This window comes from Pseudorasbora parva, chromosome 22 (assembly GCF_024679245.1).
Source record: "Pseudorasbora parva isolate DD20220531a chromosome 22, ASM2467924v1, whole genome shotgun sequence".
In the NCBI taxonomy this organism is placed as follows: domain Eukaryota; kingdom Metazoa; phylum Chordata; class Actinopteri; order Cypriniformes; family Gobionidae; genus Pseudorasbora; species Pseudorasbora parva.
The window spans coordinates 40,803,510-40,821,192 of record NC_090193.1 but is presented as its reverse complement, the minus strand read 5'-3'; the positions used below and the strand labels follow the sequence as shown (position 1 = coordinate 40,821,192).

The window sequence follows — 17,683 nt, the reverse complement described above, 5'->3', positions numbered from 1 at the left end:
TACATTAAAGGGTTAGTTCACCCAAAAGTGAAATGTCTGTCATTAACTCGTCTCCCTAATGTCGCTCCACACCCGTAAGACCTCCGTTCATCTTCACACACAGTTTAAGATATTTTATATTTAGTCCGAGAGCGTATGCAAGTGTATGCACACTATACTGTCCATGTCTAGAAAGGGAATAAAAACATTAATAAAAACTCTTCTGGGTTTGTTTTCAATCCTCAAATAAAGATTCAAACGGTTATGAATCAGTGAATCGATTCATGATTCGGATCTCCAATGTCTCATGATTTCAGCAGTTTGACAAGCGATCCGAATCATGAATCGATTCGCTGATTCATAACCGTTTGAATCTTTATTTGAGGATTGAACACAAACGCGGAAGAGAAGCCAATGCTGAATAAAGTCGTAGTTTTTGTTATTTTTGGACCCAAATGTATTTTGGATGCTTCAAGAGACTCTAATTAACCCACTGATGTCTCATATGGACTACTGTGATGATGTTTTTATTCCCTTTCTGGACATGGACAGTATAGTGTGCATACACTTGCATACGCTCTCGGACTAAATATAAAATATCTTAAACTGTGTGTGAAGATGAACGGAGGTCTTACGGGTGTGGAGCGACATTAGGGAGAGGAGTTAATGACAGACATTTCATTTCTGGCTGAACGAACCCTTTAAACTTCACATTAAACACACACCTGCGTGAACATGGGTTTGCCGTTCTGTGTGACCATAGTGCACTGATCACAGTCCAGAGACACGAAGTTGTTGTGGAAAGACTCTTTCGGGTGCTTCAGGACGTAGTAGAGCTCGTTGGCTCCGCCCTCAAACACACTCCGGAAGTAGCGAGGAATCAGCGTCCGGCCGATCGCTGGAGAGACAATAAAGCATCCGTCAGAGAAAGGAATCAATTCAATCGCCACATAATGAGCAGGGCACTTGTGCTTTTAATGAGTTGAAGGGCATTCACCAGACGCGAATGAAGAGAATAAAATCGCACGTAGTTGGACGCTTTTTGGGTTTACTCGCTTCATTCGTACGTAACGTTCTCTTCACAACAGACTCGACTGCGTGTCATGGGAGGGACTTCTGCCAGGCGGCTCATCTTGCTGTGAAATGGCTGATGTGGACTGTTTTAAAATACGTTGAATGAGCTCAATTTGCCGGCTTTAGCTAGCTTGTAGCCTCAATAGGGTGATTTGGGTGATTGGGACACTTTTTCCAAGTCATCTCAATGTTAAAAAGTGTCCCAGTCACCCTGAAATCACTGCATGTGTCGCTCAAACTGAGTAAAGAGCGTTTTTTATAAATTACCAGATCCTCACTCACTTTCTTCCAAACAAAGATCCTTTTATTGCTGTTTCTACAGCTCCGGGTCTCCACATGTGATTTTCTCCTCATTGTTGTCACTACTAGAGAAAGCTCCTGATTGGTTAACGCGGCACGAATATCCGCCAAAAGTTAAGATTTTTCAACTTGCGCGTTCCGCAAGTTAAGGCCCTTTCACACCGGACGCGTAACGAAAAAACGAAGCGAATAAGCGAATATTTTGTGTCAAAACCTTTCACATCAGCCGCGACACGAATTTGCGACGTTTCAGAGCTCCAACATTCCAAAACATTCGCTGCGTCAGCTGAGAAAACACGGACAGTGAAGATGAGCTTTTCATTTTATTTAAAAGACCGAAAAGAAGGTTTCGGGTGCACCCAGTCAACAGAGAGTGTGAAGGAGAGTGTGCTAATCATGTACAGGAGCTAAAACTTTATCACGGCCGGTTCTGCACTTACTTTCCCAAGTCTGTGGGACAATTTGAGGATCTCATCCCGAGACAGCAGCGCATCTGACGAGACAAACCGCGCACTTCAGGGAACCAATCGATCCGGACTGTTTCCAGTTGATCAACGTAAACATTTAAGTGCCACAGACATACGGCAACACATTCACTTTCCATAATCACGGACATAAGGTTTAGAAAAAGGTTAACTTAAGTTATTGCTGTCTGTAAACACAGCCGCAGGTGCACAGCTTTGACTAGACCTGTAATCTCATGAGATATTGCCACACCTGGCAAAGGTTAATGTTGAGTGAATAGCTCGTGACATCAACTGGACATTTCATCACCTTTGTTTCCTTGTATTTTAACGGTTGAAACCGTCTTTGACGCCGCTAGAGTAAAAAAAAAAAAATCAACATCGAAGCGGAAAAAATAAATGAATGTGCCGCAGCACATGCGCGTTCGGTGTGAAAGCACTCATTACACAAACAGCTGATCAAAAAATAAAACCATCGCGTGAATTATTGCATAAAAATCGCGTCCGGTGTGAAAGGGCCTTTATTCGCGCCGCAAAATGTCTATTTGGATCTTTGCGTTGTGTTAACATGTAAATCACTTGTGCGAGTCTGGTGTACCATTACAGATCGACCGATATATCTCTTTCCCAATATTTATGCATTTTTTCAAATCTGGGTATCGGTTTTGTAATATCGGTTTCAATGATAAACGGCACCATCTTGTGGTCATTTTGAGAATTTTAAGCTAGACCGTCATTAAAGCGATAGTTCACCCAAAAATGAGTGTGTTTTTGTGTTTGTGTTCTCCTGAAGAAACAAACACACCTACATGTTGGATGCCCTGGGGGTCAGCAGATCAACATCACAGGCTCATTTTTGGGTGAACTATCCCTTTAAAAGTCGTTTATTGAATTTAATTAAGCAGTCATGAATGAGTGCATGTTGGAAATAAAAGCCAGGGCTCCAGACTGAGACCAAATTATTGCATTTTTGCAATCTTTTTTCCTCCTGGTGTGACTAAATGTTGTTAGCGGTCGCAGTGGTGCCCGACTGATAAGAGCTGCCATTTCTGTTACACATTAGAAACCTTCTGAGAGTGCAACTCAAGCACTTTTCAAGAGCTTCACACATTTTCCAGCACTTCAAAGCTCTTCAAAGGATAATAATATTATCCCATTTTAATGTTATTTTTAATGTGATATGTAAAACTAAACATTTAAAGATGTCGGCAAGTTTGTGGCAAACAAGCACTTTTATAGCCTAGAAATCTAGACGCCCCCTAGCGGCATCAGATCTAATCTGCCCGCGAGTGTCGTCTAGCAACTCTCAATACCCTTCTGAGCTGTAAACGCCAAACTCTTGCCGGGCCAATCACATCGTGTATAGAGTCGGTGGGCGGGGCCATAATGACGACGGCCGAGTTGCGTTTGCGTGCTTCTAGTAAACACAGAAACTGGCGAATGGCGGTCTGTCGAATCAGCTTTGACCGCGACTCTGGAAGACTTGAGTTCAGCTTTTCTCTGAGAAAAGAACAAAGAGCGGCACTGAAGTCATTCTGAAGAAGGGAAGATGTGTTCGAGTTTAGCCGAGCGGATACGGCGAATGTTTAATCTGTCAGCTCTGCTTCACCTTCGTTGCTCTGGTTGGTGTAGCGCTATCCTATCGCGTGCAGAGGGAGTTTGACAGACAGCCGTTTATCGCCCCTCGGATTGAGCCGTCAATGGTGAGTTTCCAGACCAAACATCTTGATGTGGGTCTGGCTTGTCAAGCTAGCACTTTTATTTTAAACACATGAAACGTCCACTATAACCAGTAGATGGCGGCAGAGGAGCACTAATTAACTTAATAGACATTTCCACCAGGGCCGTTTCTAGCCATTCTGACGCCCTAGGCTAGGCAAAATCCTTATTGGTGTCCCCAGTCAATTTTTTTTAAAGCAACAAGGAACAAATTCCAGGATTTTTCTCCACATAATGAACTTCAATGGGCCCAAACGGTTCAAGGGCCAAATTACAGTTTCAGCTTCAAAGGGCTTTAAACGACACTAGAGGATGAATAATGGATGTTCCTGGATGTAAATGTAAATTAAAACGGTCTTATCTAGCCAAACGATCGCTCATTTAAAGGGGCGGTGAAATGCTGTTTCATGCACACTGAGCTTTTTACACTGTTAAAGACTTGGACAAGAGCGAGAGAGGAAACGCACGCCCATACACACTCTCAGCTGCAGATCCAGTCGTCCGTGAACACTTCTCTCGTTATAGTCGCGCGCCGCGCTCCACTTTATTCCTATGGGTGACGTCGAGCGACTTCAACGCTTCAGCACAGCATTCTGGGAAGGCAGCGCTGCATTTGAACCGATTTGAACGCAGAAATGACGGGAAGCTTCACAACATCGCTTCAGTCGCGTCTCAAAGTGGATCTCCACGGTCACTGCTGTCAGGACTTCACCAAATCATACCAAAGAAGTGTGTTTCTGCCGGAGCGGTCCCAGCGATAAAGGTTCGGTCCTGCTTTGGAAGCAGCCGGTGAGTTAAACTGCTTCAGATGTCTGTGCTGTCGGCTATCGTCGCGTGAGTAAACATCAGTAAACGACACGATCGCGTGCTTCGTCATTCAAATGCGCTAACGGACTCCATTGCTGTTCTCTGTATAACGTTACACTAGTCTGACGTGCTAAACCGTTCTGCTTGCTACTGCTAAGGTTTAGTCGCATACAATAGTCCATAAACCGAATCATGTCCTCATAAACTGCGAGTAAACACACACAAATGTTGACAGGCCACTAAATACAGTCCATACCACAGAGACGGACGTCCTGCTGCTGCTGCTGCTTCTCCTGTTCAGTTTATTTCAGCCTCAGATCTGATTCTGGATCATTATCTGTATTAGCTGAGATCGATAGCGATGGGCTTCTCCACGCTTGAGGACGTCACCGCTTTGTTCGCGATCGTCATTCTTTAGCTCCGCCCACACGATACGCCTCCAGGCGCTCGTTTTTTTCCGGAAAGACTCGGTACAGCCCATATTTCTTTTATAAATATAATAAAACTAAAGTCTTTTCGGAGATATGAAGGATGCAATACTACTCTATAGATACTCAAGATTGACATGAGATTGACTGAAACTGAGAGTTTCACGCCCCCTTTAAACCTAAAAATAAAAAAGTTTACAAGTTTATACGTTTTATAAGCGATAAACTGACACAAAGACATATTAATGTGTGTATAGTCCTCCCTCCACACACTTGGAAACACTGACTCAGTACTTCTCCCCATGTCAAGCGGGACCTTTTCAACGTCATTAACTCGCTTCACCGAACAGAGCAAGGCCGGCATTTGTGCTTATTAAACTTAAACTGCTTTATTTCTTGTTTAAATGAGTGATGGTTTGTCTAGATGAGACCTTTATTCATCGTCTGCTGTCGTTTAAAGCCCTCTGAAGCGTCACTGAAACTGTCATTCGGCCCGTGAGCCGTTTGAGGCCCACTGAAGTCCATTATATGGAGAAAAATCCTGGAATGTTTTCATCAAAAACCTTCATTTCTTTTCCACTGAAGAAAGAAAGACATGGACATCTGAGATGACATGGGGATGAGGATATCAGCAAAAGTTTATTTAAAAGTGAACGAATCCTTTAACAAAAGAACAGTAGTTTTATGATTAAATTAACTTCCTCCAGCACCACCAAATCCGGTTGTCTCAAACAATCATATCGCAGGTCCTAAACTCTGCAAGAGACTCAACAGAACAACGCCGCCTAACGTTAACATTTAGTGACGCAAACGTAACGGGACACAACGAGAGACGGACCCTGATGTCAATGCCAGCTCTTAATGTCTGATGTGTGATACTCACTGTATCGTTTAGGACCGTCCTCCAGACAAAACGTGATGGTGAGCATAGCGTCATCCTCAAAGAATTCAGTAGTGAATGCGTCCCACCACAGATTATCACACTCCTGAGAGAGAGAGAGAGAGAGAGAGAGAGAGAGAGAGAAGGAGAGAGAGAGAGAGAGAGAGAAGGAGAGAGAGAGAGAGAGAGAGAGAGAAGGAGAGAGAGAGAGAGAGAGAGAAGGAGAGAGAGAGAAGGAGAGAAAAAGAGAGAGATGTTTCTGCGTTAAGGTTTCTGATATGTAGAGCATGTCAGATTAGAGCTGAGAAAACCAGAACATCCACCTCACCTCCGTCCAGTTCTGAAGCCGCTTGTTAAGCTCAAATATCCTGTAGTCTGTCTGATTCCCATAAGGTGTGTGTCTCCTGAAACAGACACACACACCACACATAAACAAAATGCATTCTTGAATTACAGCCATTTAAGTTTGGATAATGTATTTTAATGTCTATTCTCAAAACAGTTAATAGTTAAATATAAACTATGCGTCATGTTTAGGACAAATTGGATTATGCACTATGCGCTGCAAAAAATGCTCTTCTTACTTTATATTTTGTCTTGTTTCTAGTTCAAACATCTAAAAAATCTTAAAACAAGAAGTATTTACTAGACAAGCAAAAGTAAGCGTCTTGTTTTGAGTGAATGAATAAATGAATGAATGAATGAATGAATGAGGCATTTATAAAGCGCTTTACACTCCTGTCAGGGGTCTCTCCTCAACCACCAAAGTACAACACCGCCAGTGCGCTCACACACACCAGCGATAGGTGTAAAGGAGAGAGGGTGATAGAGCCAATTCAGGGGACGGGGATTATTAGGAGGCCATGATTGGTAAGGGCCAATGGAGGGAATTTGGCCAGGATGCCGGGGTTACACCCCTACTCTTTTACGAAAGACATCCTGGGATTTTTAATGACCACAAAGAGTCAGGACCTCGGTTTAACGTCTCATCCGAAGGACGGTGCTCTTTGTCAGTATAGTGTCCCCATCGCTACACAGACCACAGGGTGAGCGCCCCCTGCTGGCCTCACTAACACCTCTACCAGCAGCTCCTGGTTTTCCCAGTTGGTCTCCCATCCAGGTACTGACCAGGCTCAGCCCTGCTTAGCTTCAGTGGGAAACCAGTCTTGGGCTACAGGGTGATATGGCTGCGGCCATTTGGGATAAAATAACTCAAAATGAAGAGAGTTTTTGCTTAAAATAAGCAAAATAATCTCGTTTTCCATTTGAACTAAGATAATTTTTCTCACCCCATTGGCAGATTATCTTATTTTAAGCAAAAACCTCTCTTAATTTTAAGTATTTTTCCCCCAAAACAAGACAATTACTTTTGCTGGTCTAGTAAATACTTCTTCTTCGAATTTTTAGATGTTTGAACTAGAAGCAAGACACAAATACTAAGTAAGAAAAGCATTTTTCGCACTCTTTCCCCCTGCTTTCCCTCTGTGATTTTGTCTATATCGCGAATATAAGACAACCCCGGTTTTTCAGCCTATTTTTAGGACACCTCGTCTGATATTGAGGTATATACAGTATCTGCTTCGTTTGGGCCTCTGAATAAAGCTACAGTGTTTTTCCTCCATATTCTCACTATATCAGACTATGATTGTTTATCAGGCTCTCCAGGGTTGAAGTGAGATGTGTAGATGGCTCACCCGATGCCCGGCTCCAGGTATGTGGGGGGGTACATGGGCGTCGGGCTGCAGAAACAACACACAAACCAAGAAGACCATGAGAGATGATGCTCATAATGCTGCCATAAAACAGACTGTAACGCTAGGGCTGTGCGATATTGAGGAAAAATGCGATATGCAATATCTTGTTAAATAATGCGATATTCGATGTGTGTAAAAAAAAGTGTGTAAAATCTATTTAAATTATATTTAAATAATTATTTAAAAATGGAGAATTAAACCATTTGTGTTTCACATTCTTTCTGGAAAAAAGCATCGCTAAAACTTCTGAAAGTTCACTTTTCGGTGTGTGTCAGACAGTTATTGTTTTTCGCAAATTATTCCATTTAATAACTATTTTTAACAACAAGCAACAGTCGTGTGCCCAGTCTATTCTCTGCTATGCGTCGACCTAAAACGGACACTTTCCACAATGTTGAAGTAGCCTATTAAAATCATCCAGATATTGCATCCGGTGCGTTATGCATATTGCGATATTTTGATATATTGCACAGCCCTATGTAACACATAATCAGACCATTACAAGCACCATTACAGACAGGAAGCCCAACATTTTCTGTATTTTATCAGCATAGAGACAGAGCGACACGAGTCAACCCAACAAACCAACCGTCTCCATTGACTTTCTATTGCATGAAGCGCCTCCTTGTTATTTCTGACTTATAACAAAAAAACTAACAATGTCTAAAAGCTGATATGTGACAAGGTGTACAGAAAACAAGAAAAAACCCAAACCCAGAGGTGTTTATAAGCTGCTGACCCAAAAAACAAGCATTTAAAGACATAAAAGTGAATAATACAGAGCGTGACATGTTATATTACACTGAAAACTACACTCACTTTAGGAGAAAGTAATCAGGGACAGGAATGTTTACTGCACATGTAGACATACTGAGTGTCAGGATCCCAAAACTGACCCATTCTTCCTGCAAAAGCTTTGCGTCTTATTGCCTGTGTCCGCTTTTGTCTTCTTAAACGCTCGTTTGTTTGAGCTTATAAAAACGTAGTTATGCGTTTTTGAGCTTGTTTGCTGTACACTGTCACATATCAGCGTTTAGACATTGTTCTGTTTTTTGTAAGTCCGAAATGACAAGAAGGCGGCTCACGCAATACAAAGTTTATGGAGAGCGTTGGATGGTTTTCCCCCGGTGTGGGCGTGGCCTAAATACACTGCCTATACCACAAGAAGCCCCGCCCACTTCCTTGTATCCGGTCCAATCCTGGAAAATGATTGGCAGCTGCATTGACACGAGCACTTCCTGCTCCCACTATCTGACAGAAACAAGCACAAATGCAGCTCTTCTCTCCACACAGGCGCTTACAAGCACTCACAAGTCATTACAAATTATTATTTTTAGTATTGAATAAAATATACTTATAAATGTCTTAAAGGGTTCGTTCAGCCAGAAATGAAATGTCTGTCATTAACTCATCTCCCTAATGTCGCTCCACACCCGTAAGACCTCCGTTCATCTTCACACACAGTTTAAGATATTTTATATTTAGTCCGAGAGCGTATGCAAGTGTATGCACACTATACTGTCCATGTCCAGAAAGGGAATAAAAACATCATCACAGTAGTCCATATGAGACATCAGTGGGTTAATTAGAGTCTCTTGAAGCATCCAAAATACATTTGGGTCCAAAAATAACAAAAACTACGACTTTATTCAGCATTGGCTTCTCTTCCGCGTTTGTGTTCAATCCTCAAATAAAGATTCAAACAGTTATGAATCAGTGAATCGATTCATGATTCGGATCTCCAATGTCTCGTGATTTCAGCAGTTTGACTCGCGATCCGAATCATGAATCGATTCGCTGACTCATAACCGTTTGAATCTTTATTTGAGGATTGAACACAAACGCGGAAGAGAAGCCAATGCTGAATAAAGAAAGTCGTAGTTTTTGTTATTTTTGGACCCAAATGTATTTTGGATGCTTCAAGAGACTCTAATTAACCCACTGATGTCTCATATGGACTACTGTGATGATGTTTTTATTCCCTTTCTGGACATGGACAGTATAGTGTGCATACACTTGCATACGCTCTCGGACTAAATATAAAATATCTTAAACTGTGTGTGAAGATGAACGGAGGTCTTACGGGTGTGGAGCGACATTAGGGAGAGGAGTTAATGACAGACATTTCATTTTTGGCTGAACTAACCCTTTAATGCTAAATAACTGAAGTAACCCTTTAAAATGACAGGCATGTGGAAAGCGCCCAAATGTGGTCCTGATGTTCACAGGATGACTTTGAGACTCACCCCACGTCTCTGTCCAGCATTGTGCCGGGGTGGAAGGGGGGGAAAGCACTTCCGTTTGGGGGCTCCTTTGGGGAGTACAGCTTGAACGACTTGGAGGAACAGCCTGAGAGAGAGAGAGAGAGAGAGAGAGAGAGAGAGAGAGAGAGAGAGAGAGAGAGAGAGAGAGAGAGAGAGAGAGAGAGAGAGAGTTGAGTTTAATGACATCACATTCATCACCAGCATATTGAATGATTAGTGAAGTATCATGTGACACTTAGGGCTGTCGCGATAGCCAATAAATCAAGCACGATAAAAATAATGAGCTCAATAGTTTTTCCGGCAACGATATTTCCCATTTGTACGTTTGTTTGTTTTCCTCGTGTCTCTCGCTGACTGCGCACAGCTCGTCCTTTCGGGGAGGTTTATACTCGACGTGCAGATTGGGTGATGAGACGTCATGCTCAGCCAGATTCCTCTGGAACTCGTGGCTCTTCGGTTGCGGAGCCGCACGCAAAGTATAACATTTGACATGCGCACCATCAATCGAAATGGGGTCTCGCGTCGAGTATAAACGAGGCTTAAAGCTGCACTGAAGTTGGCCGTTTGATAACTGCAGGTTAATTCTTCAGTTCAATCTTTGTGTGCTAAAGCCACATGAGTTCCTGTAGAGACAGCGATACACAATCTCCTTTCTATGCCAAATAAATGAAAAGCATGTCATCAGTGTCTTCTCTCTCGCTGTATCAGAATCTCACTTTCCTCAGAGATGGTCAAGTTCAGTTTGCGCATGATTACATGATGCTGAAGTACATTTCTGGAGTGTTAACGATTAAAAGACAAAAACCATCAACAACGTGATCCGATCCGTGGGTTTTGTGAACCGTGCCGCCCCTAATATACACCTAAAACACAATCATTCATAGCAGTTTTCATCCATTTTATTTGTTTTTGGTATTTATTCAAGTTAATTTTTTGTAAACGGACTGAGAGTCCATTGCTTTTATCGTTTTTTGTTGTTTTAATCGCAATAATTTCTTGTTTAATAGTCTTTAGAAATAAGTTTATTGATCTTTGAAAAGGTGTACCTGCATTATTATGCCATTATCATTATTTTAGATGAAAATGGGTCTCAGAACAATATTATCATTTATCGCAATAATCTCTTGGCCAATTTATCGTCCAGCAAAATGTGTTATTGTGACTCTGAAGACTGGAGTAATGATGATAAACTCAGCTCTGATCACAGGAATAAATCACACTTTACTATATATTCACACAGAGAACAGATGATCTACACTGGAGGAATATTACACTGATTACTGGAGTTATGAGCAGAAGAGACTCACACACACACACACACACACACACACACACACACACACACACACACACACACACACACACAGAGAACAGATGATCTACACTGGAGGAATATTACACTGATTACTGGAGTTATGAGCAGAAGAGACTCACACACACACACACACACACACACACACACACACACAGAACAGATGATCTACACTGGAGGAATATTACACTGATTACTGGAGTTATGAGCAGAAGAGACTCACACACACACACACACACACACACACACACACACACACACACACACACACACACACACACACACACACACACACACACAGAACAGATGATCTACACTGGAGGAATATTACACTGATTACTGGAGTTATGAGCAGAAGAGACTCACACACACACACACACACACACACACACACACACACACACACACACTCACACACACACACACACACACACACACACACACACACACACACACACACACACACACACACACACACACACAGAGAACAGATGATCTACACTGGAGGAATATTACACTGATTACTGGAGTTATGAGCAGAAGAGACTCACACACACACACACACACACACACACACACACACACACACACACACACACACACAGACACACACACACACACACAGAACAGATGATCTACACTGGAGGAATATTACACTGATTACTGGAGTTATGAGCAGAAGAGACTCACACACACACACACACACACACAGAGAGAACAGATGATCTACACTGGAGGAATATTACACTGATTACTGGAGTTATGAGCAGAAGAGACTCACACACACACACACACACACACACACACACACACACACACACACACACACACACACACACACACACACACAGAACAGATGATCTACACTGGAGGAATATTACACTGATTACTGGAGTTATGAGCAGAAGAGACTCACACACACACACACACACACACGCACACACACACACACACACACACAGAACAGATGATCTACACTGGAGGAATATTACACTGATTACTGGAGTTATGAGCAGAAGAGACTCACACACACACACACACACACACACACACACAGAGAACAGATGATCTACACTGGAGGAATATTACACTGATTACTGGAGTTATGAGCAGAAGAGACTCACACACACACACACACACACACACACACACACACACACACACACACACACACGATCTACACTGGAGGAATATTACACTGATTACTGGAGTTATGAGCAGAAGAGACTCACACACACACACACACACACACACACACACACACACACACACACAGAGAACAGATGATCTACACTGGAGGAATATTACACTGATTACTGGAGTTATGAGCAGAAGAGACTCACACACACACACACACACACACACACACACACACACACACACACAGAGAGAACAGATGATCTACACTGGAGGAATATTACACTGATTACTGGAGTTATGAGCAGAAGAGACTCACACACACACACACACACAGAGAACAGATGATCTACACTGGAGGAATATTACACTGATTACTGGAGTTATGAGCAGAAGAGACTCACACACACACACACACACACACACACACACACACACACACACACACACACACACAGAGAACAGATGATCTACACTGGAGGAATATTACACTGATTACTGGAGTTATGAGCAGAAGAGACTCACACACACACACACACACACACACACACACACACACACACACACACACAGAGAACAGATGATCTACACTGGAGGAATATTACACTGATTACTGGAGTTATGAGCAGAAGAGACTCACACACACACACACACACACACACACACACACACACACACACACAGAGAACAGATGATCTACACTGGAGGAATATTACACTGATTACTGGAGTTATGAGCAGAAGAGACTCACACACACACACACACACACACACACACACACACACACACACACACACACACACACACACAGAGAACAGATGATCTACACTGGAGGAATATTACACTGATTACTGGAGTTATGAGCAGAAGAGACTCACACACACACACACACACACACACACACACACACACACACACACACACAGAGAACAGATGATCTACACTGGAGGAATATTACACTGATTACTGGAGTTATGAGCAGAAGAGACTCACACACACACACACACACACACACACACACACACACACACACACACACACACACACACACACACACACACACAGAGAACAGATGATCTACACTGGAGGAATATTACACTGATTACTGGAGTTATGAGCAGAAGAGACTCACACACACACACACACACACACAAACACACACACACACACACACAGAGAACAGATGATCTACACTGGAGGAATATTACACTGATTACTGGAGTTATGAGCAGAAGAGACTCACACACACACACACACACACACACACACACACAAACACACACACACACACACACAGAGAACAGATGATCTACACTGGAGGAATATTACACTGATTACTGGAGTTATGAGCAGAAGAGACTCACACACACACACACACACACACACACAAACACACACACACACACACACAGAGAACAGATGATCTACACTGGAGGAATATTACACTGATTACTGGAGTTATGAGCAGAAGAGACTCACTCAAACATTTGACCGGAAGTTGATTTCGTGACTTATGGAGTTAATGTATAGTGTGTGTGTGTGTGTGTAGTACAGTGACGGTCTCTCACACCCGAGCAGTAAAGACCCTCCATAAACAGGAGGGGGAGGTCAACCACACCCCTCACCCTCCACATCCCACCAATTAAACACATCTATGACACGATGCATTCAGCCACAATGAGGTCACGACCCCTGTTGTCGCAGAAACGGCTCCGCCTCATAATGACGCGAGTCGTAAATCTGAGAGCTGTCAACGTCACGGGCGCATCACAAAATGGAGGCACAGGAAGAGTCTCTAATTAATTTATAGGAACGACACGAGAATGAAGAGTTGCTCATTTCAGAAATAGACTCTGTTTGAGGTTAAAAATAAATATTTGAATTAATATATGCATATACATGCAAAATAAATCAGTCATACATCGCCCGGCACCTAAAACATAAAGCATTATAAACATAAAAGCTGCTTTGAAATGTGTATTGTAAAAAATCCTAAACAAATAATAATGATTTGACTAGGAAAGCATTTCCCATCCAGACGCCCATGTTATTATTGTCAAACAATAATCAGGGTATCTGCAGGTTTCACCAAGTCAAATTTAAGACTTTTCAAGACCATTATGAATAAAATTTAAGACCTAAATTGCGCAATAAAAAAAACATGTATAGGAAATGCAGAATCACTCAATTACTTAAACTTATATTATTTAATTTATTTAAATTGAACAAAGTATTAGTAAATGTATTATTCATAGCTCAATCCCACCAGGATTAGCATTATATATATATTTTTATTTATTTTTTATTTTTTTGACCAAAATTATTTTTTATTTTGTGGTGGTCAATTCCATAAATTTGCAAACATTTTTATTTTTATATAATTAGGATGCAACATTAACCATATTATTATGTTAGATGCACAATAGTCACACATGGCAATAAAACTGACAAAATGCATGAATCTTGTTTGGTATTACAAAAACACAAAAGGCTGGTCCAGTGGGGCGCTATCTATCTGTAATAACAACACGATCGCTTGGGGTGGGAAATATGACCTACATCTTAAAAGTAAACCACAGCAATAATTGCTTAATTTAAGTACAAAGTTTTCAAGTAATTACGTAATCAAGTAATCGGTCAGTAAAAATATATACTTATAGGACAATAGGACAAATAAATACAACATAAAGATGCATATCTACAAAGAGGAGCACTCCACCGCTTACTCAACTTCTTTAGACATTTAGATATGTGGGCAAATGCATGTCTCAGTGCATGCAGTGTTTTAGTTTGGCAGGGTCGCCGCTAGCTTAGCTTAAAATGCATTTCCTCACATATCTAAATGTAGAAAAGTTGAATAAGCCCGATTTCTGAAACAGAGTGTTCCTTTAAGTGTAAGTGCTGTTTCCCCCGTTTGTGTTGTTGTTAGGCTATATTAGTTTGCTTTCTATTTGAGAACTTACTAATGTTGAGATCCAATAGCCTACTTACTGACACGTCCCAAACTTTTGTACTCAAGTCAGGATATAGACATATGCATAATGTGTGTATTTGATCATTCAAGAGTAACGGTAAGCTAATGAGCCTAGAAATTACACATTCAATACACTCGCGCGAGCGCTGACGGCAGCAAACACACGCAGCCTGATATCAGAGTTTACATCACTGTTATTAACTCTTTCAGGGGGGTGGTAATCGGGTATATTATACTTTTATTTGGTCATTATGCAAGATGGTGAGAAAGATTCGGCTTCGCGTTCACGATTGCGGAGCTGCAAGAGCCGTCAGACTCAGCTGAAGAATAAAATCCGTTTTATGCGTCTGTGGGGTACGATCAGAAAGAGCTCGTGCCAATAACACGAAAGCTGATTGGCTGCAATATAAGTGGCATGCTGGTCTCATTTGTAGTTGTAATAGAGCGAACAATAGTTGGTCTAGCGAAAGAAAGAACTACAAACACCTCAGAATAAACACACACACACACACCTGCGCGCGTGCTGTGGGAGGCGAGAGCGTTTCAATGAGGTAGCGTTACATGGATGTAGGAAAATTAAGACCTGTTCGACATTATTTAAGACCTAGAACGCAATGCTTCCGCGAATTTAAGACTTTTTAAGGCCTTATATTTTGATTTTGAAATTTAATACTTTTTAAGACTGCACGGGGACCCTGATAATCATAAATAATATCCACACAGCGTTGGACATTTCTGGATATTAAAGACACAATATATAATATTTTTTAAATAAAATATTCATAATCACAATATTGTGTTGTCTTGATTACATTTTCCCAAATGTTTCCAAGAATGTTTAAATCCAGAGAAAGTGATTTTAATCAGGACACGGCCACGGTGTGTGCGTCTCATTTCAGTGACATCATCCCCGCGTTACCCTCCGGTGTTATTGTGTAGTAACCATGGAAACATGAAAAAACACAAACACACACATGCACTTGCTGAACTCCGTAAACACAAACTGCATCCACTGTTCCCTTAACGATGGTTATTTGGGAAGCTGAACGCGGTGATCGTTCCCTCAGCAGAAACGCGCGCACACACACACACACACTCACACTTCTTTAGTGGCATTGATCTCATGTCTAAAAACTCAATGCCATCGCCGCCGACGGCTCCCATAACCCCAACCAAGCTCGATAGTGTGTGTTTGTGATAGTGTGTGTGTGCTCATCCAGGAGAAGTGCCCATTTAAGGAGTTCCGCCCTTTATGATGTCACACAGGGCCATACTCAAAAACACTTTCTGAAACTTATTTGAATCCAGAAGGAGTGTATTAAGCACAGTAATGCTCTGTCACGTCAAACTCGTGTTTCGAAACTCTGTCCATGTTTATCATGAGAATCAACTCTAGAGCTGTGAATGAGGATATGGCTTTAGACCCCCCCTTTAAATGTCCGATGTGGATTTCAGCAGTTTTACACGCATGAGCTTCTCACGGATCAGACACCTGATAAACAAATACAGTTCTCACCCCAACAACAAATGGCCTTTCAGAAAAGCGTCCATCTTAAAGACTTCACTGTGATTATATGGGAACGATGTCCAGAGACAACTGAAAAGATTTCAATCTCATGCTCAGGAAGTGTTCTGAAATCAGAGCACATCGTTCATTAAACATTCATAACACAGACTTTGAGCCATTAAACATTCACTGGGGACGACACTGGACACAGGTTAGTCCTGTTCTCTCTCTCTCACACACACACACACACACACCCCTTCCTAAAACGGCACTTATCAATATTTAACAACAGCTTTCCAGTTCACAGGTCAGAGATGAGAGAACATGGCTTGTATTTCAGACCAACACACTAACCTAAAGGAAAGCAGGAAGAAACCTGGATTTTTTCCCCGTTCAGCCATTTAGTAAGTGTGAGCGCTAGATCTTAAAGGGACAGGTCACACAAAAGAAACTTCTGTCATTAAAGCTCCACTGTGTGATATTTTCCCCCATCTCGCGGTGTAAAGGTTTATGACCATCCAGTGAACATTAGTTTCTGTTCCTCTCAATTCTGATTTGGTTTTAACTCCTACGGTGGCTGATTTAGTCCAAGATTAACACGGCTTCCAGTTCGACCTCGTCCACGAGTGCTCCTTCAGTGATGAGGTTACTTTAGAAATCTATTATAATTTGCAGTTATTTAATTTATCAGTATATAGCAGCCTCAAGCAATCCCCTCTTCACATTCGACACGGTGCCATCGAGTGTTAAACCGCGAAAGGCGAAGCTTGAATTTACGGGTATGTCCCTCTTTGGCTGCTGTACTTTCAAGATGGAGGAGCAACATGGCGGCCGGCATTCGAACCCCTCACCCGTATGTGTTTTCACTGGCATATTATAAACTTACCAGAATACTTTATTACGTGAAAGAAGTAAATATACATTAATCAGGGCTCTACATAACGCCCATTTTGGGCGCATTTACGCCTAAAAATTACTGCGTGCGACTGTGAAAAAATATTTAGGCGCACCGGTGCGAGTGACCCGATCGATTCTCATGAATGGATGTGTTCAATCGGAATAAAAACTAAAACACTGAGTGAAT

General features: G+C 41.9%; 1 protein-coding gene across 4 annotated transcripts in view; it reads right to left on the bottom strand.

Moving 5' to 3' along the window:
- The window catches only part of ldb1b (LIM-domain binding 1b), a 62,397-nt gene that overhangs the window by 6,046 nt on the left and 38,668 nt on the right, over nt 1-17,683 (bottom strand). For all 4 annotated transcript variants that reach the window (XM_067431021.1, XM_067431022.1, XM_067431023.1 and 1 more), the window contains 5 exons: nt 9,652-9,754; nt 7,346-7,390; nt 5,980-6,055; nt 5,655-5,757; nt 705-877 (listed from right to left, as the gene is read on the bottom strand). In XM_067431021.1, coding sequence (XP_067287122.1) covers nt 705-877; nt 5,655-5,757; nt 5,980-6,055; nt 7,346-7,390; nt 9,652-9,754 — 500 coding nt within the window. The remainder of the gene's footprint in view (nt 1-704; nt 878-5,654; nt 5,758-5,979; nt 6,056-7,345; nt 7,391-9,651; nt 9,755-17,683) is intronic.